This window comes from Schistocerca piceifrons, chromosome 7 (genome assembly GCF_021461385.2).
Source record: "Schistocerca piceifrons isolate TAMUIC-IGC-003096 chromosome 7, iqSchPice1.1, whole genome shotgun sequence".
Taxonomy (NCBI): domain Eukaryota; kingdom Metazoa; phylum Arthropoda; class Insecta; order Orthoptera; family Acrididae; genus Schistocerca; species Schistocerca piceifrons.
The window spans coordinates 78,861,704-78,889,438 of record NC_060144.1 but is presented as its reverse complement, the minus strand read 5'-3'; the positions used below and the strand labels follow the sequence as shown (position 1 = coordinate 78,889,438).

Genomic DNA, 27,735 nt, shown 5'->3' with positions numbered 1-27,735 from the left:
ACCACAGTACTTACAAATAAGACATGTTTGGTTTCGAAAGGCGTGGAAGTTCTGTACCGTCTTTCTGTGTTGCTGTTAACCTATGACAATGTGGAACCTGTACTAGTCCTGACAATTGTCCTGTTGACTTTTTTGAATGTTGCGGAACATCAGTGGTAGTAAAGGTATTAACATAACAATACAGAATCTGTACCAGTCATGACAGCTGCCCTGTTGACTTGTCGGATGTCATAGAACATCAGTGGTAGTGTTCTATACGTTCATTTGTGACCATCATATCTAATTACCTGTTGCTCTTGTTGACAACAAAACATAACCAATAATTACTCTTCAAATTCGTATTGGGCCTTCAGCCAGATCAAACTGTCATCTGCACACAATATTTCTGCAGTCCACCTGGCCGCCATCATCAGGTGAGAAAAGCTACGTTGCTCTCGTTCGCCTTTAAATGCAGCAAAAATGCAAAAGCACATCACTAAGGTAATGCACAAGTGCACGAAAGTTGCTGCTGCACCCTGGCGCAAGAAGAGTTGCAGTGCCTCCAGTGGTGACTACTATCAAAAAATGATATATTGTTAAAAATGAATAGCCATAGCCAGCCCATTCGGATGCCATTGTTTCTTCATATCTGATGAAAAAGGATTGCGAGTTTCACTTAGCGGGTATCCATTATCATGGTTAATGATATTATCTGTTAGTTTGATGTCGACAGATTCTTTTAAAATACAATCCCAGTAATGCGAGGCATTTGCAGACATTTGTCTCTCATTGTGTAGCATCTCCTGTTCCTCTGTAAGACAGTGCTCAGCCAGGTTGTAATAATCGTGTATGGCTATGATATTCAACACATCTTTCATTGACAGCGTAAATAGTTTGGCCAGTGTATATTTTAACACACTCCCATGGTATTTTGTAGACGCCAGGCTTCCTCAAACCTAGATCATCCTCAACAGAGCCGAAACATGCTCTAATCTTAGTTGGCGAATGGGATACACATCTGATTTCATATTTCTTCAAAACCCTACCAATCTTGGTGGACACGTTACCAAAATATGGAATGAAAGCCTGACCAAGGTACGTAAGACTCCTATACGTTGAAATGGTGGATGACAGCTGATAACATGTAAATAACTATCAGTATGTGTTGGTTTCCTATAACCTCTGTGTCAAAGAGTTCCGTCATCTTTTTTATAAACCATATATTATACAGATTGCTGAAGATGGGGTCCTTTTACACCTGATTGTTAGTAATTTGGACTCACAGACTTACAGCTTGGCAAAATATTTAGTGTCGGACCTCAGACCTCATTTGGGTAAAAGTTTACACCATATTTCCAATTCTATGGATTTTATTCAATGTTTAAAGTCATCTCTTTTTAGTCCCTGTGATTACTTGTCAGTTTCGCTGTGGTGTCTCATTTTACTCGGTTCTTCTTGAAGAGTTATTGATATTAATTTATAAAAAACTAGATATGGAAATGATGAAGCTCTGCCGTCATGTACTGAAGACCACCTTTTTTTTATTCGACGACAGATATTTTGAGGGGGTCCTTTATCCCCCATAGTCGCTAATCTTTTTATGGAGGGCTTTAAGGATATGCCCTGGAAAACGTACTTGTTTTTCGAGCCATCTTGACGATATGTTTCTTGTTTGGCCACATGGAATAGGTTCTTTGTACTGGTATTGAACCATTTTAATTGCTTTCATCCTAACATCAAATTCATGATGAAAATTGAAAAGGAGGGGAAGCTACACTTTTTGTGTGTACTGGTTTATAAAAAAAGAGTGAACTCTTGGACACGGAATTTGTGGGAAACCAACACATGCTGATAGCTATTTCATGCTACCAGCTGTCATCCACTGTTTCAATGTACAGGAATCCTACAGACCTTGGTCAAAAGAGTGTGTGCTATCTCAGGTGCTGAGAATTTACCACAAGAGCTGCTACATCTGAAGGATGTGTTTAATCATAACAGCTATACTGACAGACAGATTTGATATGCATATGAGTTGGTAGGGTTTTGAAGAAATATGAAATCAGACATGTATTCTGTCCGCCAGCTAAGATTGAAGCACTTCTTGGCTCTGTTGAGGATAATGTAAGTTTGAGGAAGCCCGGCATTTACAAAAGACCATTGGAGTGCAGTAAAATATACATTAGCCAAACTATTTGTATCACAATGAGACACAAGTGGTTGCAAATACCTCGCTTTACTGGGACTGTGTTTTAAAAGAATCTTTCGAAATCAGACTAACAGATAACATCATTAACTGTGATAATGGTTAACTGCTAAGTGAAACTTGCAGTCCTGTTGCATCAGATGTAAAGAAACAATGGCATCTGAATCAGCTGGCTGTGAGTATTAACTTTTGATGATATGTCGTTTTTCTATAGTATTCTCCACTGGAGGCATTGCAACTCTTCTTGTTCCAAGGGGGCAGCAGCAATGTTTGAGCACTTGTGCATTACCTTAGTGCATGCACTTTTGTATTTTCACTGCATATAAAGGTTCCATTGTTCATGGTTTGAACCAGTTATCGATGAGAGCGGCTTAGCTTTTTTTTCCTGATGATGGTGGCCAGATGGCTCGTGGAAGTATTGTGTGCAGATGACTGTTTGATCCGGCTGAAGACCTAACAAGAATTTGATCTTTTAATACACTGGAAGTCTACATAGCCACATTATTATTCTCCTGTACTTTTTCTAATATAAGACATCATCAGCACTCTTAATAATTGTGATATATGATAAACGCATATTATATGCTAGTTGTTAAAGGGCTTTTCTTACAGAATGTGAACAACTTTCACATTGTTGCTACATGCCAGTGAGTGTGTTTTTCTTAAACAGATGTGCATGCTTTTTTTTCTTGTGTCTCCTAATGGGACCTGACTTTTTCTAGTATGTTTCCCATTAGCGTAACTTGTTTATTCTCATATCAGTGTTTTCTTCATACACATTGATAGTGAGCTGAACTGTTTCTGTTGTGTGATATGTGTGAAGCAAACTTAAAGCTGCCACGTATTCAGTACTAAAGTAGTTGTTGGGAAATGTTAGCTAGGCATTTTTCGTAAGTCGTCTGTTGGTCGCCTAAATGGTAACAATGTTTAAAGTTTAGCAGAAACAAAGAATTTTCAAAGAGGAACTACATTTTTGTTCTTAACAGATACAGATAATGAAACAATTATTTAAACAGGTACTCAGGCAAACAGCATGAGATGTTGTGGGAATGAAAAAAGAAAAAGGAAATATCATATGGAAGCAGATAACTGTTTAGGAGGTGATAATAGGAACACAATAAAATATGCTGTACCAAATGAAACTATCTGAAAAGTCGCCAAGAGGATGTAAAGAGGTACAATGAAAATTTGACATGAGAATCAGTTAAAAATAGTAAAAGAATGAAGTAAATAAAACAGAAACACATGTTTGGTAGATAGCAAATTTCATCAGTTAAGATTTCAGATGACACTGTAGTTAACAACAGAGAGACAGTTGCACAAACAATTGTAGGTTATTGTTTTGAGTGTATGAATTGTTCAAGATGTGAATCAGAAACACAGTTATCAATCAAAACTATTACGTTATGGAATAATTCAAAATGAGATGTATAAAGCCATTCAAGTTATGAAGAAAGGAAAAGGACATTGGAGATCATGGCACTTCAATAGAAATTGTTAACTGTGGGTCAAAAATTATACAAAAGGACTTACAAAAGATATTTGCACTGTATCTGCAGAAGACAATTCTTTAATACTGGAACAATGCTGTAATTATTCTACTTCACAAGGCAGGAGAGAGACAAGACAAAAAGAGAAGGACAGAATCGAAAACTACAGACCTGCAACCTCATTTCCACAGTGTACAAGATGAAAAATAGTGCATTATAATAAAACAAATTAACTAGCTAACTTTTGAAAAGGATATAGCACAATGGACAACTTGCAAGCAATGGACAAAATTACAGAATGCTGCAATTGGAAGAGGTTTTAATGCATCCAATGAAAGCATACTGAAGAATATATTAATACTACAGCTTCCATTATATTTTATCAGAATAATGGTCAATTCAGAATTGAAAGAAGTGGCAGACAAAAATTGTTCCAAGTTTAATTCAGAGTTTGGTAGGCAATTTTAATCTTCCAGAATCTTTCAAAAATAGTACACACTCTGCTGCTGAGGAAAAGCGTTGTTCAAGTTTTCTTATCATCAAAACAATTCTTAGTAGCCCTAAAGGAAAATTGTCGGATCCCTAAAATAAAAGAAGTGTTAATGTAACAAATGATCCACATGTGTTTTATGAATGACAATGTACTTATTTGTCTGTGTGTGTGTGTGTGTGTGTGTGTGTGTGTGTGTGTGTGTGTGTGTGTGTGTGTGTGTTACATCACTGGACTGTTCTTTCTCCTGTGATTTTTCTTCATATTGGCTTTTTTCTTGTATGTTTGGAGTAGCATGAAGTACTTCAATGGTGTATCAGATATGAACCTGAAGAGTATGATAGTGGAATGGCTATAGTAGTGGACATAAATGGACACAACTGTGACAGGATATTGGTGTGGGTGTTGGAGATAGCATTGTGATGCTGCAGTTAACATGACATGACTGCTTGTGTCAGGTCACCATGTGCAAGCAATAGGTACACAAGTCTATTGTGCATTGTGTGATCCTCAAGTTTCTTGCAAAAGAAGGCACCAACCCTGCTGAAATTAGGAGGCGGCTCCATGCACAATTAGGGGAAGAAACCCTTTCAGAGATCCAAGTGTAGCAGTGTCATAAAACATTTGTGGCAGGATGGGTAACTGTGGGGAACATAACCCACCAAAGATGATCACAGACAAGCATCACACCAGACAACATTTGTATCACACAGTGTCTTATTGCAGAAGTTTTGCTCATAAACCTTTCCAGAATTGCTTCGATAGTAGGTATAAGCTATGGAAGTGCTCAAGCCATCGCCACTGGTCATGATTCTTCTACATGACAATACAAAGCCTCACTCCTGATTTAATCAACTGGAGTAAAGTCGTTGGGGAACTGTGGAACATCCTCATGACAGTCCAGATTCATCACTCAGTGACTATCACTTGTTTGGACTACTGAAAGAACAATTTGGGGAGGACACCAGATTGACAGCTCAGCAGTAGAGAAGTTCGTGTGCAAGTAGCTGTGCACATGTCCCTTTTATTTGTTCAAGGATAGCATAAGAATTGCCAGTTCTATGGGAAAAATGTGTAAGAAGCCTATGTAGAAAAATTAGTTGGGTGTATTCTGTTTTGCTTCATTTAATAAATTTTACAGAAAAGAATTCTGGTTCATAATTGATCTCCTCCCCCCCCCCCCCCCTGCCCCTGCCCCCCTATAGCTTCAGACAAATGCTTATTAAAGTAGCTAAAGCTGGTAGTAGACACCAGTAACATGTGTGTTAAGTATTTTTATGTATCATCATTTTTTTACTCTGGTTCTGTTGTTTGTAATATAAATTCTTTGTATGTATGTTTCAGGCAAAGGCTCTTTTGAAATTCATTGAAGCTATTTCAGAGAAATCATTACGTTCAACTGTATCTCTGACAGCTGCAAGAGGCAGAGGCAAATCTGCAGCTCTTGGACTTGCAATTGCAGCAGCTATTGCATTTGGTTACTCTAATATATTTGTCACAAGTCCCAGTCCTGAAAACTTAAAGACACTTTTTGAGTTTGTCTTCAAAGGTTTGTGTTTTTATTCCCATTTTTCTTTTTACCTGTTGTTATTGTTGAATATTAAGAATTAAATTGACTGAATATGGTGCGGTTCCTATGAAGCAGCTGAGATGTTATGTTATCATGGCACAGTGTTAAAATAGCTTCTTAAAGTTTGACAGAGATTTGTAACAATTAGCAAGCAATTAAAGATTCATAAGTGAACCAGTGTGAGAGTAGAACGCGCTAATGAGTGGCAGCTTTATTGGTATGCATTCTAACAACACAGTATACAGTAACCTACAAAGTATGGGAATGAATAGTAAACCCTTATTGGCATTGCCCCCAGTCAAGTCATGGACACAGTTGAACAGGGTAATGTTTAGCCTTATGAAATTAGGGCATGTCTCATTTTGCAGAAATTATGAAATAACCTTAACTGAAATTTTCCTTGGTGCCTGACAGAACATGCCAACAATTTTAAATAGGAAACACATTCCTGGTGCTCTACAAAATAGTATTTATTTGATCTGAACCAGCTTTCCACTTCTTGGGTGCAAGTTGTCACCTGACAAAGGCATAAGAAGCCTAAAGTCAAATCATGGTCAAATAAATAATATTTTGCAGAACATCAGGAATGTACGCTCCTGGAAATTGAAATAAGAACACCGTGAATTCATTGTCCCAGGAAGGGGAAACTTTATTGACACATTCCTGGGATCAGATACATCACATGATCACACTGACAGAACCACAGGCACATAGACACAGGCAACAGAGCATGCACAATGTCGGCACTAGTACAGTGTATATCCACCTTTCGCAGCAATGCAGGCTGCTATTCTCCCATGGAGACGATCGTAGAGATGCTGGATGTAGTCCTGTGGAACGGCTTGCCATGCCATTTCCACCTGGCGCCTCAGTTGGACCAGCGTTCGTGCTGGACGTGCAGACCGCGTGAGACGACGCTTCATCCAGTCCCAAACATGCTCAATGGGGGACAGATCCGGAGATCTTGCTGGCCAGGGTAGTTGACTTACACCTTCTAGAGCACGTTGGGTGGCACGGGATACATGCGGACGTGCATTGTCCTGTTGGAACAGCAAGTTCCCTTGCCGATCTAGGAATGGTAGAACGATGGGTTCGATGACGGTTTGGATGTACCGTGCACTATTCAGTGTCCCCTCGACGATCACCAGTGGTGTACGGCCAGTGTAGGAGATCGCTCCCCACACCATGATGCCGGGAGTTGGCCCTGTGTGCCTCGGTCGTATGCAGTCCTGATTGTGGCGCTCACCTGCACGGCGCCAAACACGCATACGACCATCATTGGCACCAAGGCAGAAGCGACTCTCATCGCTGAAGACGACACGTCTCCATTCGTCCCTCCATTCACGCCTGTCGCGACACCACTGGAGGCGGGCTGCACGATGTTGGGGCGTGAGCGGAAGACGGCCTAATGGTGTGCGGGACCATAGCCCAGCTTCATGGAGACGGTTGCGAATGGTCCTCGCCGATACCCCAGGAGCAACAGTGTCCCTAATTTGCTGGGAAGTGGCGGTGTGGTCCCCTACGGCACTGCGTAGGATCCTACGGTCATGGCGTGCATCCGTGCGTCGCTGCGGTCCGGTCCCAGGTCGAAGGGCACGTGCATCTTCCGCCGACCACTGGCGACAACATCGATGTACTGTGGAGACCTCACGCCCCACGTGTTGAGCAATTCGGCGGTATGTCCACCCGGCCTCCCGCATGCCCACTATACGCCCTCGCTCAAAGTCCGTCAACTGCACATACGGTTCACGTCCACGCTGTCGCGGCATGCTACCAGTGTTAGAGACTGCGATGGAGCTCCGTATGCCACGGCAAACTGGCTGACACTGACGGCGGCGGTGCACAAATGCTGCGCAGCGAGCGCCATTCGACGGCCAATACCACGGTTCCTGGTGTGTCCGCTGTGCCGTGCGTGTGATCATTGCTTGTACAGCCCTCCCGCAGTGTCCGGAGCAAGTATGGTGGGTCTGACACACCGGTGTCAATGTGTTCTTTTTTCCATTTCCAGGAGTGTATTTCATGTTTAATATTATCGATGTGAAATAACTTCCCACAGTTGGGAATTGAAATATGATTTATTCCTTCACTATTAACTGGAGTAATGTGTTGGTGCTTATTCCCTGTGAAAAGTTTCTATTCATATCCACAGGTTGATACTTGGGAGTCTGATCACATGTCAGATACCACATATGATCACAATTTAGAGCATCAAATATAAACATACAGTATTCTAGCTAATCATCCTTCATAAGAATTTCACCTCTATATGTCTTAATAAAAAAACTAGTAAACAGGTTATCACTGTTGAACGGAAAAAAAAAATATTTGTAGCTGTGCCTACTCTTGAATCATTCCAGCCTCCCTGGAGGAGGTGGCTCACATTAATTTCGGTGGAAGGCAGACATATCACCTCTTCCCAAATGTCTAGGGTATTGTGCAACATCTGACAGTGCATGATCCACATCCAGAATAATTGTATAAAGTCAGAAGAAAAGTGCGGTCCATATGTTATTGTGGAGTCATTGGTACTCCTGACTATATCCTAATGGAATGAGTCCTTGGCGGGAGGAGGGACACAACAGTTTCAGGGTAATCCTGTCTAAAAGGCTTGACAGCCAAAGGAGAGCATTCTAATCAAATAATGTGTACCCATAACAGAAGGATATGGAGTAATAACTTGGTACCAGGATAACAACAAACATGAAGCGAAGCAGGTCACTTTTGAAAGCAATAAAGGGCCTCCAGTACCTAACCTATCACAGGGGTGATGAAATAGGAAGTACTCCAATATGCTATCAACTTGCTATTGCATCAGTGAAGTTCCTGAAGCTATTGTAAAAAAGAAGCAATATGCAGAGTAACCTAGTCACTGACATTATTCAAGACTACTCAGAAACTATCATAGTTATTGCCACAGCCTTCACATATTTTACTAATGGTAACAAATATTTTCCTTACAGCGGAAAACTGCTTTGAGGAACTACCTCCATTGTAACTACCTACATTTCTCCATCATATTCAGATGTCTAAGATACTTTCTAAGATGTAGTTTCAGCATTGAGGGTTCTTACCACGCTGATAGGAATCTTTCACTGAAAGGAATGTTGTTGCATAATGGAATGTAGAGGAATTTGTACCATTTGACAAGATTACTTTATCGCAAGGAAGCCTTGCATTTTGTGAGTACTGCGGCCCTTAACATGAGAGCACAAGGAATATCTTGCTGCTGGTGTTAGGAAATGTTTACAAAAGTTGAAAGGACCCATTCATTTTACGGATATAGAAAGAAATGATACCTGATGTTATTTCTGTGATGTACCAACTGAGCTGTGAAAAAATTTACAGATGAATACATATCTCTTGAGTACAATAGTCTTACAACATTTTCTTGTAATGATTGCTTGTCATCTCCACTCTGTTGCTTCTGTAGACTGTTGGTTGTCATGTTATGGAATGCCTCTTGTGGTGTCAGTGATTGACATTAGACGTATCGGTGTTGTTAACTGACTGATAATAGGTAATGGGTATAGAGGCCTCTGCCATGAACTGTAGCAAAAACTTTTACATATATGGAGGCTCTCACACATATGCAGGTTTCCCAGTGTTGTTTATACAGTGTGATGGAGCCTGAATGAAAAATTGTTCTGAGTGATATTGCCACTGGGTAAGGTGTGCATGTGGACACTTCACAAAAATTGAAGTGTGCCACCAAATCCGAATGCCCTAGAATGTTGATGAACAGCATCATTCAGTTGCAGGATATTGTCTGCTCACATGTTACCAAAGTTGTTTGAGCTAGGCTGCAGAAGTTTCACTGGGAAGCCATTACACGTCTTCCATACAGTCCTGATCTTTCCTCATATGACTTCCATATTTTCAGAACCCTGAAGAAAGACATTCATGACCATTGATTTGCTTCGGCCAAAGAAGTGCGTGCCTGGGTACAATCATGGTTCCATAGACAACCACCAACATTTTCTCGTAAAGGATATTGACCATCTTGTCCCATAGTGGGATAAATGTATAAACAGTTATGCTGATTACTTTTGAAATAAAGAACAGTTTACTTATTTTTTCCATCTATCTCATTTTTATTTGACTGGGGCTATCTAGTGCTTCTCTCGAAATGTGTATGCTCTTATAACTATCCATTCAAGATATGTCCTTACAACCATATGCCCAAGATCAAGAGTTGATTGACCTTTTTTTTTTTAATTTAGTGATCCAATTTGTACAATATGACCTCTGAACAGTGTTATCAGTCCTTTGTTAACATTACTCAGCATTTGTGTTATAATCAGATATATTATACATACAACACATGATTTTAATATTTGAGGATCTTTGAAAATGGTTGACACACAATTAGGTTATAGAGGGAGCATTACACATTAGTGCCTGTTTTGAGATAGAGGAGGGGGGGGGGATGGGGGTGGCAGGAATATTTTAGGGCACCCTGTCCAATTTTAACATAAAATAGTTACAGAATAGAAAATTTTTTAATTACAATAAAGTTCTCTAAAATGAAAAATAAAAAATTGTTTCACCCTTTTAATGTAATAAATCTGGACTCTGTCTTTCAGGCCTTGATGTACTCGAGTACCAAGAACATTTGGACTATGATGTTATACAGTCTACAAACCCAGAATTCAACAAAGCAGTTGTACGTCTTAACGTATACAGAGACCATAGACAGACTGTTCAGGTATGTTCCTTATCAATAATGTATTTTTCTTTCACCCAAACGTTGTTAAGTATTAGATAGAAAGAATACTTTGATTATAGTGTAGCAAAAACCAAATTACATGTCACATTTTAATATAAGGCAATTTGTCCTGAGCAGAGGCAATTCACTGAATTGCAATGGCTCTTTGGCATCTTTTTTTGCAATACGGAAGATTAATCCTGAGGATAAGATAAACAAATGATGGAATATGTTGTCTTGCACTCATAGCATCTTAAGAGATTAAATTCATTATGTAATTTGACTTTGGACATCAACTATAAAAATGAAGTTTACTTTCTTTATTGCTTTTGTTATTAGGCAACTACAGCTTTTGCTGTAGTATAATGTCACTAGCACAATTGTTAGCCAAAATTTAGAAGCTCAGCTATGTAGATGAGTTGTATTTGAATAATTTGTCATATAGCTAACATTCTTTCAATTATGAAACAAAGTCTTTATGGTGTGGAAAAGTTATTTAAGCATTCTACAAAATAAGCAGCAATTGCATACTGTGTAGAGACTGGTCACCATCCTCCTAGTTAACAAAGCAGTAAGTTCTGAGCAGAATGCATTAAATAGGGAAAAGATTTCTGTGTGCACAGTTCAGATGTGTATTCAGATGTGTACCACATATTTTCTTGAAAATGTCAGGATAAAATCATAAAGAGCATTTCTTATTAATATCTAATTTAATTATCACTCTCTTTAATCCAGTGATTACACAGAGTATTATAATGGTTATGGAATAGATAAACCACAAGCCTGGACTACCGCTGGCCATTGAATGGTCTATGGACCAGCTACTTAATCACCTTGTGAGGTTTTTTGATTTCCGTTTCGACACTACCACATCTCTTGCATTCAATTGACACTGGACTTTTTAGGCTTTTTGGAGTCTTTCTGTTGTGAGCTTTTCCCTTCTTGCATTTTCCATGATTACAAGCATATGAGTCATATGAGATGGCATATTTAATTATTTTATAATTTTCAACTTAATACTGATTTTCACTTATATTCTGGTGGACATTTTTATTGTTCATTTTGGGTCCTAGTAGTTTCTGTAAGCTCTTAACAATGACATCTGAAGCAATGATCTAGCTTAACATTTTTCTGCACTACCCCAATGTATAACTTTACATGTGCATATCCCTCCATACTGGTGTGATGACACGAATTGCGTAAAAAATACAGCACAACGAACTTGCACAAATATAATCTGTCTCTTTTGGGTTCAGCCATTGTTTATGCATTATTAGTCTTGTTTTTATCAGTGTTTCAAATATGACGGTATTTAGTAACACAACAAAGTTCGATGAGTGAGCAAGTAGAGATGTTCACATTGTAAATACATCCAGTATATTATTGTCGTTAATTTAATTAATGAAAATGGAAGATTAACAATAACATATAACTTTACTGGATGTACCTCTAAGTTTAAATGTGTGGATATGTATGCAGTTAGCACACTTATCAAACCTAACACTGCTTTTGTAGTCACTGCTCGCAAAAGTGAAACTATTTCTCCTATGATGTCAAAATGTGAGGTAATCCACATTTGGTGGTACCCTTGGTGTATTTTTTTATAAAACCATAAATAAATAAATTTCTCTCTTCTAGAACTTGCAATTATTGAAATCTATTTGTCTTCTTTAAAATCATACAAAAAAGCCCCCCCCCACCTCTCTCTCTCTCTCTCTCTCTCTCTCTCTCTCTCTCTCTGTGTGTGTGTGTGTGTGTGTGTGTGTGTGTGTGTGTGTGTGTGTGTGTGTGTGTGTGTGAGCGCGCGCACTCGCACGTATGTGTGTGTGTGTGGGGGGGGGGGGGGGGAGGGCAGTCACACACATGCATGCTAGTGTTTATTTTGTGTTCTTGGGGCACTTGAGTTTGTGGTTTTTTTTTTAGAATTAGTGTAAACAAATTTATAAAAATGCATTCCTCATCATTACCATTGCAGTACATCCATCCTACAGATTCGCATCGCCTTGGCCAAGCAGAGTTGGTGGTGATTGACGAAGCTGCAGCTATTCCCTTACCTTTTGTGAGAAATATGCTGGGACCATACCTTGTGTTTCTGGCTTCAACAATTAATGGGTGAGTACAGAAAATAATATGTACTGTTTCTTAGAGGGTTACTTAATGCTTCTACGATTCCATTTGTTGAGAATGTTATGATTCTGCCCTTTTAAACTGTTCCTAAAATTTGTGATTGTGAATTCTGAACATGATATGTGTTTGTTATAAATATGCAAAATTAAATGCACATTAATTAAAATCTAGGTATGAAGGAACAGGCCGCTCACTCTCCTTGAAGCTCCTGCAGCAACTAAGGAACCAAACTGCTCCTGTAGGTGCAACCGCTGATCAAGCAAAAACAAAAACCCCAGCAGCAGCTACTGGGAGGGCCCTCCATGAGGTGAGAAATACCTTCATATTGATGTGTATTTTACAGCTGTAGCGGAAATTCTCATTTCAGATTTCTGCAGTTACAAGCGGCTAGATTTCATCGTTGGCAAGAGTAATTACCCAACAATTAAAAGATAAATTAAAACAAAGCATAATTCACTGAGTCATTTCTGGTATTGTGCGTGATTTTGTTTCAAGAAGTACAACACCTAATTAGTTCCTCCAAGAGAAATGGATAGCCAGATAAATGCCCCTTTTACTTTTCTGCTCAGAGTATATTGCTCATTTATTACAATAAAAAGTACCATTTTTTTTTTTTTTTGCCTGTATCCATGATATACTGAGTGTACGTTTAACTATTAAAACACATAGTACAAGCTGTTCACCTAGACCAAAGCTGATCTGATATCTTTCCTTTTCATACTACCTTATAAGGAACTGTTAAAATTCCCTTGCCTTCTACCATGTCACTATGCCCAGGTATTCTATCAATAAACATTACTGTAATAAATCATTAGTGAAAGCCCAGGATTTCAATAATAAAAGTGTAAAGAATGTCAACCACTCAGGTGCAGATGAATGAGTAAAAGATCACCAAAATTAACCCAACTTTCATTCTTTCTCCAGTGTAATTACTCGCACACATATGAGCAGCAGTGCAACATGAGCAGGCAAAGACAGTAGCCAGAACAACCAAATCTGTTTGCAAATTTTCAGCCTGATGTGTTGATTATATTATATTGATTATTGAAATTGAAAGGTTACGAAAAGCACAGGAACATAGCGAAGCAACGCTATGCAGACACAGGCTATGCTTCAGCATGCCATCTGGAAAACAAACAGGTGGGTACCAGGAATATTTGAAAAGGGACAGTTGCATCTGTATACCGTCGTATAGAGCGCACACAGCAATAAGAAACTGCTGATCCACTATCTGGTAGCTGCTGGTAATGCTATCAAAATCAACTGTGGTTAGGGACACAGCAGAAAAGCGTCTCACTACATGGGGTCACTTTGTTCTGTGATAAGCTGAAAGGGTTATCTTGTCCACTGCCATGAGGCAAGGATTTAGACATTGGCTAGGATATGGCTGCAAGAGTGCAGGGGTGCTGTGGGAGAACATTTAAGGTGGAAAGACGTCATCTGCGCAAGTTAATGAGCCAAAAATAGTCATCCCAAAGGGATTCTATGTAGGTCAGGTCTTGTGTTGGGGTTTAGAATTTTGCTCTGACTTTGCCACACAATTTGTAGCTGTGTGTGCCTCCTCCATGGTAACTTTGTAAATTGTGTTAGAGGAATTATGTATCTTTAAACATTCAATTGCACGAACTTTAAAGGTTGTTAATTAATTGTTATAATGTTCTTGTTACTTCCTGGACAGAGTTCCATAATTGCTTGAAAGTATTTTATTAGACAATACCACTGATAGCTAATTAAATCGATGTTCCTCCATAGTCTATATCATTCACTACACGCCTGCCGCGCGCGCCCACGCGCCCACCCACCCGTGCGCGCGCAGACACACACACACACACACACACACACACACACACACACACACAGTCACTGTAATACTACTTATGTGTGGTTGCGTAGGTGACTGTTTTACAGGGAGAGGGGGAGGAGGAGGATTGAGGCGCCTGGGTTAGTTAAAGTGGCACAGCAGAAGATGGTGATAAGGAAGTACTATTGGGTGGCTGGAGAGTGTATAGACAGATTACTCTCAGAAATAGTGATAAAATGTGAATAAATTCTGGTAGCGATCACAGACATGAAGAGATAATGTGAGAGAGAAATTTGATGTGGAAAGGGATGTCAGCACAGTAGAGGAAAGAGTGAGGACAAGAGAAAGGGAAGAGTGTCACTGTGAAAGTGGAGAGGGGTACTGGATGAGACAGTGTTTATACTTTCTCTTGTCTTTCTCAACATTTGTGTGCAGGTTGTCCATAATTCTAATATCATTACTAGAAAACATAATAAGAGAGCAAATTCTTATCCTTATTTTCAGATGATATTATTTATGTACATCACAAGATAATAAACACTTTTAATGAAGTGTGTTGCAAATGACAAAAGCAGAAGATTGAATCCTGGAAAGGTGCATTGTATATTATGACAAAACCTTCATTATGTGAACTTACAATGAGACAGAATGGCTGGCCATAACTTATTTTCAGCATGCAAAATACCAGTACTGGCAATGTGGATATTTGAAAATTAAAAAAAAATGTTTTTCACCTATTTTTAAATGTTTTTATAGACAGTATTGGAATTTCACCTCTTGAAGGCACTTACTGGTCAGCTAGTCTATCTCCTTCTATTTTGTAGTTTATTTGAGTGAATTCTCCATTCGATGCAACAGCCTTTATTATAAATCATTTTAGGTGGCTTTGGAAGAATCCATTCGCTATAAACCTGATGATGATGTTGAGAAATGGTTGACAGATCTACTGTGTTTGGATGCCACGTCTGTACAGCCATTACTGTCTGGGTGCCCTCCTCCTGACAGCTGTGATCTCTACTACATAAACAGGTCTCTATCTATCTTTCTTTTGTAGAATAAACAAAATGTAATTCAAGAAGGAAATTTGAAAAATGAATGAAAAGCAGATAATACAAATCCTCTTGAAATATAGAAATGTTTGCAGCTGATTCCTATATATTACTTAAAGACTTGATTTGATAGTGAACCTTGTTCATGCAGTGTAGGATATCATGTTTTGTCATTTCAGGGATACTCTCTTCTGTTACCATAAAGCCTCGGAAGCATTTTTGCACCGATTAGTTGCACTCTATGTAGCCTCACATTATAAGGTTAGTTGAAAAACTAGTTTTGGCAGAACAGAAGGTTTCAAATATTCTGCATAATAATGTGTCATCATACATTTCAGAATAGCCCAAATGACTTGCAAATGATGTCAGATGCTCCAGCACATCATCTCTTCTGTTTGCTTGGCCCTGTGGATCCCAACAAAAAGTCATTGCCTGAAATCCTAGTTGTAATTCAGGTACTAACAACATGATGCTATGAGTAGAAACTGGCCAGCTTATGGTTTCGCATTTGAAGACTGGAATTAATTTTGCAGGTTTGTTTGGAAGGCCAGGTATCCAGAGGGTCTGTTGTCGATGGGCTGTCTCGTGGTAAACGTGCATCTGGAGATCTTATCCCATGGACAATAGCCCAGCAGTATCAAGATGAAGACTTCCCATCCCTGGCAGGTGCTCGTATTGTCAGGATAGCAACACATCCTGACTATCAGGGGGTATGTTTTGTTTGACTTTTTGCTATTTTCCTTTCTGAAAACTGCTAGATGAATTATACTCTCATTTGATTTCTAGTTGCTATTGTTACTCTTTCTTTTCATTCCGTAGATGGGGTATGGCAGCAGAGCTTTGAATCTTTTGAAAGAGTACTATGAATTCAAAGTGCCCAGCATAGATGAAGACCAGTTGCCATCTGAAGTCATAGAACCAGTGGAAGATGATGAGGTTGGCTTACTAGAGGAACACATAGGTACACATATACCAGCTAAAACCTGACCTGAGAACTTATTTTCATTATTTTACGTACAAATCTCTGTGAACTGGTTAGCTTTCAAATTTATCTTGTTAGGGAATTACTTTGGTGTGAGGTGGGGGTCTTAAAGTACTAACCACTCTGATCTTCTTATGCACAAATAATTGAGTGTGCAGCCTTATTTAAATAAATATTGATCCATTTTGGGACGTGTGTTTTTAGAGAACATTGAATATTCAGGTTTCAATTATTTTTTTACTTATCTCAGTGCAAAGTTGTACTTTGCTTACTTTTTCATAGTAAATGTTTTTACAAATACCCTAAATTTGAACGATCACATAGATAATGTTGTGGGTAGAGCCAACCAATGACTGCGATTAATTGGCAGAACACTTAGAAGGTGCAACAGGTCTACTAAAGAGACTGCTTACACCACACTTGTCTGCCCTATTCTGGAGTATCACTGTGTGGTGTGGGAACGGCATCAGATGGAACGGACGGATGACATCAAAAAAGTACGAAGAAGGGTAGCTTGTTTTGTATTGTTGTGAAGTAGGGGAGATAGTGCCACAGACATGATACATGAATTGGAGTGGCAATCATTAAAACAAAGGCATTTTTCGTTGCAACGGGATCTTCTTATGAAATTTCCGTCACCAGTTTTCTCCTCCAATTTCGAAAACGTTCTGTTTACGCCCACCTACATAGGGAGAAGTGATCATCACAATAAAATAAGAGAAACCAGGGCTCGCACAGAGGTATTTCTCATATGTTAAGGTAATCACAGTGACACAGCGTGGCATGTAATGGAGCCCAGTAATGATGACAATGGAATTTTCAGGGGGGCAAGAGCTTACAATTTACAGAGTTGTTGATAAAATCATAAATAAAATATTATTTCTGTGTCATTGTTTAGGTGTCTACTTAATGATTAGCCCACAGACGTCTCCATTAATATATTCAGAAAATTCAGGTTGTTGTTTTCTTGTTGTGTTTCTTGTAAGCCATCAGTTTGAAAAGTCAGACTTAAACATTTCTAATGAAGAATATAGAGCAGCCACTGTGTTGTTTTGACAGACATGTCATGAGCAGCATGGTTTGTTGTTGCTTGCTTATTCACAAGTGTCCACTCCATCATTTTGACTCCAGAATATATTTCATGTTGAAAGTTGTGTATGGTGTTCTACTTACTTTTGTTGTGAAAAAAGTTGGTCTGGATATTTGTTTTGTTTTCTTAAACTGTAGAGCGAGCAGAGTTACTCACCAGATGCTCCATCATTACTTTATTTGGTATCGTAACTTGAAGCAACCACAACATTGTCCGATGTGACCTGCTGGCATGGTGACTGCATTTGACAGATACAGTTCTGAGTTGAGCTCCATGGCTGTTCCTGCCATGCCATGACAGCCTGTATTGTTGAACCCATCTAATTTCTCTTTTAATCATGCAGAGCCAGATCCAAATCACGATGTAAAATGAACACTGTGGTGTAGAAAACTCCAATATGCGCCAAAAAAAACTGTCATTTTCTTTAATGTTACTATATTACAATAATACTGATTTAAAAATGAACATGCTATTTTCATCATTAATGCATTGTAAATAACACCAAACAGGGCTGACAAAAACAAAATGTGCCTTGAGAACTGCATTGCTGCTAAATTTATCTCTTTCCATGGCTGCTTTTATGAAACTTTTCATTATAAACAATTGGTGGTATCATACCACTGAGTCTTTCTTTTCAAGTGCTCAAAAAACTCATTAAAAAGTGCTTGTTCCATTTTAAAAAAATCAGTTTCAATGTCTCAGTGAAGCAATGTGTATGAAACGCATAGAAAACTTACGTGCCTTCTGTGTACTATCATTTGCCTGAAATGTGTTTTGACAACTTCAGATGTTCATGAAATATTAGGTGCATTGCATCTTAGGTAAGTCACCCTGTGTGTGTGTGTGTGTGTGTGTGTGTGTGTGTGTGTTGTGTTGTCTCTTATGTGGTGTGTGTGGGTGTAGTGTAGTGTAGTGTAATATACTGTGGTGTCCTCCCAGTGTTAAGATTATTTATCCAAATTGTTGTTGGTAATCCATTGTTTCATCTTTCATTACCCTTCTTTGGCCATGAAGACAGTTACTGCAACAATAGACGAAAATGGACAGGTGCTGATTTTCATTTTAAAGTGGTGTACTCTCTCCCGTAGTCATGATATTTTGTAATAATTAGTATTTTCAAAACCTCCTGGCAGATTAAAACTGTGTGCCGGACCGCACACTCCACTGCAGAGTGAAAATCTCATTCTCATTAGTATTTTCCTTTATACATAATTTCAGTTCCTTTTTCTGTTTGTTTGAGTTTCCTCACAAACTGAAAGAGTGTGGGTCAAGATATTTTTTCTGGGAATTACTGTGAAGAGAAGTTGAACTTATGGACAGGTAGGTGCCCATCAAGAGAGAGTCTGATGAAGTCTATTTTACTCTCTGCTGTTCTACTTCACCGAACAAAGTTGTGGGGCAAACTCGTCACTTTCAAATAAGAGGAAGAAGCAACTTGCCATCTCAGTAGGAGGAACAGCTTTACTGACTTACAAGATTTCTGGAGTCTGTCATTGTGTTTTTCACACAAACGCTCAAATCACTGGCAGTCTATCTCATCCTCATTAATCCACTTATTGTAACCAGCATTCTGCAGTTCAAGTGATACCACTCTATCTCTGTCATGTCAGTCACATTGTTACCAAATGAGGTGGTGCAGTGATAATACACAGGAATCACGTTTGGGAGGATAGCCATTCAAACCATGTCCAAAATCTTCATATTGGATTTTTATGATTTCCTTTAATCACTAAGGTGGGATGTTCTCTTTCCTTCCACAGTCTTCTCGAATTTGAGCTTTTCCTCCATCAGTCATCATCCATATGAGGCAATATTTTTAGCTGCGTGTCAGTTTCCTAATCCTGGAAATTCCCCAGGGGGATTGACGGAGTAGTTGGAGCACTCAACATTGTAAGGAGTAACGTGTGTGGTGAGCAGAAGTGCTGTAGTAAATGAAGTATTCCAGAATTTGACAAATAAAGAGCCCATTGATGAAGGTGACATGTTTTGCCTTGGGTATAAAATGTGACACGAACTGTTTGTGATTGGTAACAAGATGAAATCTATGACCATACAAAAAAAATTCGAATTACAGGTATGCCGAATATGATGGCCAATGCTTTCTTTTAGATCTGTGAGAAATGTTCTTGAGCTGGGATAAGTGTCTTTGATATAAATATGATTGACTTGGCTACACTGTCCATTAACTTACAAGAGAGAACAGCCCCAATACCATATGATGGCACACCTGTTGCCAAGACCAAGGCAAGTGGAGCTGATTGGAGGGCTGACTTGGATTTCTGTCTTGGATTATTGCGTGTAACAAAATTTTGTGCTGTGGCAGCACATGACCACTGCCTGAAGTGTCACTAACTTGAATTGGCTGAGGCCAATGCCTAGTGTCCACCATGCTATGGCAGACTTCTACAGTATGCCGTTACATAAACACATACAACTCTAATCCTCATATGTGGACATTCCATCTGGGATGTAAAGAAAAATAGTCCAGGCAATTTGAAAGCAAAATGTATCCCTGCAAATGATCGCTCTACTAGCCTGGGTCTGTGGAGAATAAGACCAGTTGGCCACCTCTGAAAGTGTGTGTAATGGAAACCTGCTGCACTGTTTAACTATGGCTCTGAGCCACAAGTGAAATGTCTGAGTCTGCTGAAAAAGTATATTGTGTGACTTTCAGTATCTCACATGCACATTCAGTTTGCAGGGAGGGGTCAGACTATATTAAGGCTTGTGTGTGGACCTCCTTATCCAGGGCTAAGCAAATCACATCACAGATTAAACTTTCCACTTATGATTTACCACAACCACAGATGATTGACATATTTTGCTCAACCCCTGCAAGTCTTCAGTCCATGATGCATAACGTACAGTGTCTGACTTATGATTCTGTAAGAATTCTAGCATTGCCACTACCATGCATTTTGTTGGAAAAATTGATCAGATAGTAAAGAGAATATGTCAGACAATGGAAACACAGACAAGTCAGTCAATGGAGGCTAACTTTTGAGCCAAGTAATATAACTGTAGATTCATAGGCCTGTCGGTGTTCTGGACATTTGATGTCATTGCCTAAAAGGACAGCATGAGGTGTTTCTGAGGTACTACACAGTCTTCTTGAGCCTCACTGATTTTCTGAAATGCCAGGATGCCTGCCAGCACCTGTGATGGCTGCAGTGTAGAACTAGTTAAGTGCTTGTCCAATTCCTGATGGTGGTTGAGTTGTTACTGCCAAAACTCAAAAGAATTTGACTCCATGTTAGTGCTTGGTGGTCCAAAACTGGAACCTCCTTTATTGAAAACAAATAAGCTTTCTGTAAAAACATTAAAATTGTCTATTAGTCAGTGAAACTAAACAATAATAGTTCTTAATGGAAATTAATGTAAGTCATATTCTAGGTGGAAATTAATCGAAGTCCAACCACTGCTACTTTGCGATACACACGTATTGAAAGTATAATGTTAGGGACAGTTTCACTTAACTTGTGGTGGTAGAAACCAAATGCTCATCAGCTGAAGCATTGTCCAACACAAGTTTAAGTTGGTGTAGGTAGGCAGCAGCAGCAATTGTCTGTGAGCCAGTTGCTGGCTCACAGTCTGTGATACTAGTGGATTTCCTGTTGAAGACTCTCTCCCCGGACATGGGGGATTTCTTGCGTATTGCTACATCCATATCTTCTGTTTGCACGTTCGTCAGGATAACAAAAATGTTGATTTATTGTTATTTTGCTTATTGCTACTGTGTGTATTTTTATGTCACATTACAATTATCATTATGCTATCATAACCCTTTTCTTTCCTTTTTAGCAGTTAGTGGATCTGAGGATGACCTAAAAATGGTTAAAATAGGTTATCTGATAAAATAAAAATACGATTTGGATGATGATTGTCTTTCTGTAGTGCTTTTTGTTTGTTTTAGTAAAACAAGTACTTTTGATAAAACAAATGCTTGCCATGCAAAATAATTGTACCTGAAAACTACAACTATACATTGTAATATAATTAGTGTTGTATTGAGAGAAAGTTGTAAGGATTATTTGCACAAAAAAAACAATAAATCATAGTTCATGGGGTTGGCACATTACACTCATTCTCTAATATCATTTTCCATTCTCCCTATTGTTAACATTCATTCTCGGACACAGGCATATGGTTCTGAAAACTGGCAAACTGTCTGTGAATGCTCATTTGCTTGTCTTTGCTTCCATTCACTTGGTTGCTTTAGAGCCTGAAAAGCCACAAGTTTTGTCTGCATCCAGTATGAGGAGGATTTAGTATGGAACAAGTGCAGAAACTTAATTAATTTAAAGATTAATTCACTGGAATTGGGGACATGCAAAGACATTGGCAGTGTAGAAGCAACTCATTGAGGCATCTGGTAACCTAGCAGTATACTAGAGAGTGCATCTTGAATCAATTTCAGTCATAGGAAATGCTAAAAGAAGTCATTAACCACAGTTGATCACAGTTCATTTGATGAATGTAACAACCCTTGTTCATATAATTCCATGGGATTTTAGCCATGAGCAGTAAACAGTCACAGTGCTTGCACTCATTGGAATATGTAGCATCAGCAATGTGAGTGTCCTGAATGGGACCATCCCTCCCTCTCCCTTCCTGTTCACTTTTCCCAACTTACAATCCTGTGTCCAACTTTATAAGCTATTAATTTTAATCTGTAGACAGTACTGAACGTGAAACTTGCCTGGATTTGTGCATTTAATTACTACTGTAGCACAGTGAGCTTAAGTCCCATACTGTAGCTACAACACACTGTAAGACAAGAAACTCTTATACTATCATAAAAACACGAAAGGGATGCTTTGCAAACATTGTACCTATTATTGCATTAATCAGTAGTGTATAAAATAATTTTAGGTAATGAAGTTAATAACATAATTCCTAACTATGTGCCTTTTGTTTCCGCATATAGAACCTCGTAAAGCACTTCCGCCTTTGTTGCTGAAACTAAGTGAACGACCACCAGAGAGGTTGGACTATTTGGGTGTATCATTTGGACTAACAGCAGAACTTCTAAAATTTTGGAAAAGAGCTAAGTTTGTCCCAGTGTATCTAAGGTATGACATCAAGATTTAATTTGAGGTCAGAACTATATCAAGCATTCTCTATTCCAGGTTAATTATGATTTCAATTTCTTGTAGCTCCGTAACATTGTTATTTTGAAAGTAACATTCCTTATCCTTCTCAACCTGCCTTTTTTGTTTTTTAAAAATATAAAGTAATTGGGTATATGAAAAATTTACTTACCAAGTGACAGCAGGAGAACACACATGAAAAAGGTATTATGTACGCAAACTTTTGGAGCCAGTAGCTCCCCCTCCAGGCAGGAGGGTTGAAGGGGAAGGAAGAAGAGTGAAGGAAAAGGATTGGTGAATTTTAGAAAAAGTGGTAGAGTTTGGAAAAATCACTCAAAACTCCAGGTCAGGGGAGACTTACCTGACTGGATGATGTTTTTTGTATAATTACGTGAACACAACAGAAAGATAATGTTGATTTTAATCTTCAAACAGGCACCCTTCTGTATACATTGCACCATTCACAAATAACTTTGTCTTGTACCATTCCATTCTTGTTTTACAGTTATGAGACTTAACCTATTTCTCTATTATGGCTTTACCTCACACAGTGATAATTTGCATTGTCATATGTCCAAGGGAGCAGCAGTAATAAGAAATAAACAGTGAGCTAGATGAGAAAAAATTTACAGATTGTGCAAGAAAATGACCCAATTTCTGAGCTAGAATCAGAATCTCATGATGAGGCAGTTATATACAATGTAATTGCTAATCAAATAAGCAGTTGGCAGGGATCTCGTATAGCTGCACTATTTAATGCTTGGAATGGGCCATTACCGTGGGGTAACACTTACATGCAGCAACATAATGATATAATAGAAGTTTATGTTGTTGTTGTTTAATTAAACAGTGGTTTAGCTTATATATTATAACTTAATTTTATTGTTGTTTCATTAACCTAAAATTAAACAGTGATTTTACTCATACATGCTTACGTTGGTAGCATAAAGACAGCTGTTCTTTACATGTGCACAAAGTATGCCATGCACTCGCTTGTGTTACGGGAAATGGAATGCCCACTTGAGGTTCAAGAGAATAAACTTAGTCTGTTGACTGTATGGATAGTTCTGAAATTCTGTGAAGCCAACCTCAGCTTTTTATGAATGTGGGAAATTATTTTAGAAATCTGTCATTGGTGAAAGTTCAAAAAAGATAGTTATTTGTGACCCTATAATATGTATAGTTTTTAGTCACGTGTGATTCAACATGATTTCCAGATGGATTAAAATATGCTATTTTGAGGCCCCACTATAAGAAAAGTGAATCCACAGATTCCAGTTACTGTCAACCATCCATCCTCCTTATAAAAAAAGGTGAAGTCATCTACAAGCTGAAGGTGGGTTTTGATACCACTGTGCTGTACTGTTCATGGTCCTGTTGGAAGTGGCAGGCCTTTGCCTACCTCTGATCTTGGAGCTGATTTATCCTACCAGTCATAGGGAGACTTACAGTTTAATGAGGATACTGAATGCTAGTGCATCTTGGCATTTTTCAAATTAACAGACCATTGCCAGATATTAAAGAAATGGCAAGTGACTGAACACTTGTAGAACCAGCTGGAAATTTTTCTACATATATGTGGATTGGTAATCCTGTGCTAGCCCACAAAGCCACACTCAGCTTCTTTCAAATTTTTTTATGAGGTAATGACTTAAAAGTTTGGTACTCACCTACATAATTAGAAAATCACAGTTTGGATTCCTGTTGCTCTATTAATATAACTGGCAGGGCCTCGCTGCGATGGAGCATTTCCTTTCACGCCGATCACCTGCCACCCTACCTAAAACCTCTTTCCTCATCACCTTAGCCAGCTTCATCCTGACCCACAACTTCTTCACTTTTGAGGGCCAGACATACCAACAATTAAAGGGAACAGCCATGGGCACCAGGATGGCCCCCTCGTACGCCAACCTATTCATGGGTCGCTTAGAGGAAGCCTTCTTGGTTACCCAAGTCTGCCAACCCAAAGTTTGGTACAGATTTATTGATGACATCTTCATGATCTGGACTCACAGTGAAGAAGAACTCCAGAATTTCCTCTCAAACCTTAACTCCTTTGGTTCCATCAGTTTCACCTGGTCCTACTCCAAATCCCATGCTACTTTCCTTGACGTTGACCTCCACCTGTCCAATGGCCAACTTCACACGTCCGTCCACATCAAACCCACCAACAAGCAACAGTACCTCCATTATGACAGCTGCCACCCATTCCACATCAAACGGTCCCTTCCCTACAGCCTAGGTCTTCGTGGCAAACGAATCTGCTCCAGTCCGGAATCCCTGAATCATTACACCAACAACCTGAAAACAGCTTTCACATCCCGCAACTACCCTCCCGACCTGGTACAAAAGCAAATAACCAGAGCCACTTCCTCGTCCCCTCAAACCCAGAATCCCCCACAGAAGAACCACAAAAGTGCCCCACTTGTGACAGGATACTTTCCAGGACTGGACCAGACTCTGAATGTGGCTCTCCAGCAGGGATACGACTTCCTCAAATCCTGCCCTGAAATGAGATCCATCCTTCATGAAATCCTCCCCACTCCACCAAGAGTGTCTTTCCGCCGTCCACCTAACCTTCGTAACCTGTTAGTTCATCCCTACGAAATCCCCAAACCACCTTCCCTACCCTCTGGCTCCTATCTTTGTAACCGCCCCCGATGCAAAACCTGTCCCATGCACCCTCCCACCACCACCTACTCCAGTCCTGTAACCCGGAAGGTGTACACGATCAGAGGCAGAGCCACGTGTGAAAGCACCCACGTGATTTACCAACTGACCTGCCTACACTGTGATGCATTCTATGTGGGAATGACCAGCAACAAACTGTCCATTCGCATGAATGGACACAGGCAGACAGTGTTTGTTGGTAATGAGGATCACCCTGTGGCTAAACATGCCTTGGTGCACAGCCAGCACATCTTGGCACAGTGTTACACCGTCCGGGTTATCTGGATACTTCCCACCAACACCAACCTATCCGAACTCCGGAGATGGGAACTTGCCCTTCAGTATATCCTCTCTTCTCGTCATCCGCCAGGCCTCAATCTCCGCTAATTTCAAGTTGCCGCCACTCATACCTCACCTGTCTTTCAACAACTTCTTTGCCTCTACACTTCTATCTCGACTGACATCTCTGCCCAAACTCTTTGTCTTTAAATATGTCTGCTTGTGTCTGTATGTGTGGATGGATATGTGCGTGTGTGCGAGTGTATACCTGTCCTTTTTTCCCCCTAAGGTAAGTCTTTCCGCTCCCGGGATTGGAATGACTCCTTACCCTCTCCCTTAAAACCCACTTCCTTTCGTCTTCCCCTCTCCTTCCCTCTTTCCTGATGAGGCAACAGTTTGTTGCGAAAGCTTGAATTTTGTGTGTATGTTTGTGTTTGTTTGTGTGTCTATCGACCTGCCAGCGCTTTTGTTCGGTAAGTCACCTCATCTTTGTTTTTATATATAATTTTTCCCACGTGGAATGTTTCCTTCCATTATATTGTTTATACTTTCATTGAGAACATAGTAAAAATTTTGAATACTAAGTAACACCCATGTGTGATGTTTTGTAATTTGTGGAATAAAAAGTCCATGACAACACTATGAAAAGCATCGTTACTACTTAACATGTAGCGGATGAGTCACAGATAAGTACAACAAAAAGACGCAAGTAAGTTTTGGCCAGAAAATGCCTTTATCAGAATTAGACAAAACACACACGCACGCACACACACACACACACACACACACACACACACACACACACACGATCACAGTCTTATTGATGAAAATTTAAACTGAAAAAATAGGATATAGTCAACATGTGAAGATATTTCAGTTCAGGTTCTTTGGCCATAAGAATAACTGTCTTGGTTTCCAATAAATTGGTAAGTAACTCATTTTACATAGTTTTCCTTATTTCTGCTCTGGTCATGTTGCTGAGCAATGAGTTTTTTCTAGTTCTCCAACTGATAAGTATCTAAATGAGTCACTGTGGGAGATGTTTTTTTTTAAGGAGTATTACTTGTCATTGCTGTAGACAAAATCAGGAAGGACAGATAACTAATCATGTCAGAAAACAGACAAAACTCGATCTGTCTCCTTTGCTGCAAAATAAGTGTATGGTTAACAGTGGAAAATGAGAAAGCAATTATAGCTACTGCATAAACCTTATAATCACATAAACACAGATGAAAAAATAAAAATGGCATAGGTAGAACAGTAAGATAAGATTATATGAAGTCTGTTCAAAAAATTCCAGAACCTTATCCACAAAATTTTTGTACACTTACCTTTTACTTATTATGTATGGTCTCCTTTGAAATAATCTCCTCCACAATTGATACACCTCTCCCAATGCCGTTCCCACTTCCAGAAGCACTCTTGGTATGCCTGTTGCTGGATTGTGTGAAGCACCATCTGTGAATTTTATTTTATCTCATCTTTTGTTGCAAATCTTCATCCTTTCAGTGGGGTTTTCGACTTTGGAAATTAAAAAAAAAGTTCACAGGAGCCAGGTCAGAAGAGTATGAAGGATGGGGGAGCAAAGTAATTAGTTTTTTGTGCAATAATCATGGACCAACAGGGATGAATTTGTGGGTGCGTTATTGTGATGGAAGAGCCATGAATTGTCTTACCACATTTCTGGCCATTTCTATCTCTCATTTTTTCAGGCATCGCAACGCATTCCGATAGTACCATCAATTAACAGTTTGTCCCTGTGGCATGAATTCATGATGAACTAATCCTTCAAAGTCAAAGAAAACTATCAGCATGACTGTGATGTTTGACCTGACCTGATGAGCTTTATTTGGTCTTGGATAACCTTTCCTGACCCAGTGTGAAGATTGAACCTTGGTCTCAACATCATAACTGCAGACCCACATCTCATCACCAGTTATGAATGTCTTAAGGAACATCTCATTCTCATTTGCGCCATCCAAAAGATCTTCACAGATAGCAAGGCGAAGGTCTTTCTGGTCTTACTTTGTGAGCCGTGGGACAAACTTGGCAGCAACATAATGCATTCAAAGTTGCTGTGTCAGGATTTCATGACATGATCCAACTGAAATATTACATTCTTGTGCAATCACTCGGACAGTCTGTCTTTGATTGGCGTGTACAATTTCGTTGACATTCCTGACGTGTGCATTGTCTGTAGACATCAAAGG

General features: G+C 39.3%; 1 protein-coding gene across 1 annotated transcript in view; it reads left to right on the top strand.

Moving 5' to 3' along the window:
* Positions 1–27,735, top strand: part of LOC124804870 (RNA cytidine acetyltransferase) — a 102,325-nt gene that overhangs the window by 36,209 nt on the left and 38,381 nt on the right. Inside the window, exons 6-15 of the mRNA XM_047265235.1 lie at positions 5,507–5,711; positions 10,316–10,437; positions 12,413–12,549; positions 12,736–12,871; positions 15,246–15,394; positions 15,594–15,675; positions 15,753–15,869; positions 15,948–16,124; positions 16,234–16,375; positions 22,414–22,558. Coding sequence (XP_047121191.1) covers positions 5,507–5,711; positions 10,316–10,437; positions 12,413–12,549; positions 12,736–12,871; positions 15,246–15,394; positions 15,594–15,675; positions 15,753–15,869; positions 15,948–16,124; positions 16,234–16,375; positions 22,414–22,558 — 1,412 coding nt within the window. The remainder of the gene's footprint in view (positions 1–5,506; positions 5,712–10,315; positions 10,438–12,412; positions 12,550–12,735; positions 12,872–15,245; positions 15,395–15,593; positions 15,676–15,752; positions 15,870–15,947; positions 16,125–16,233; positions 16,376–22,413; positions 22,559–27,735) is intronic.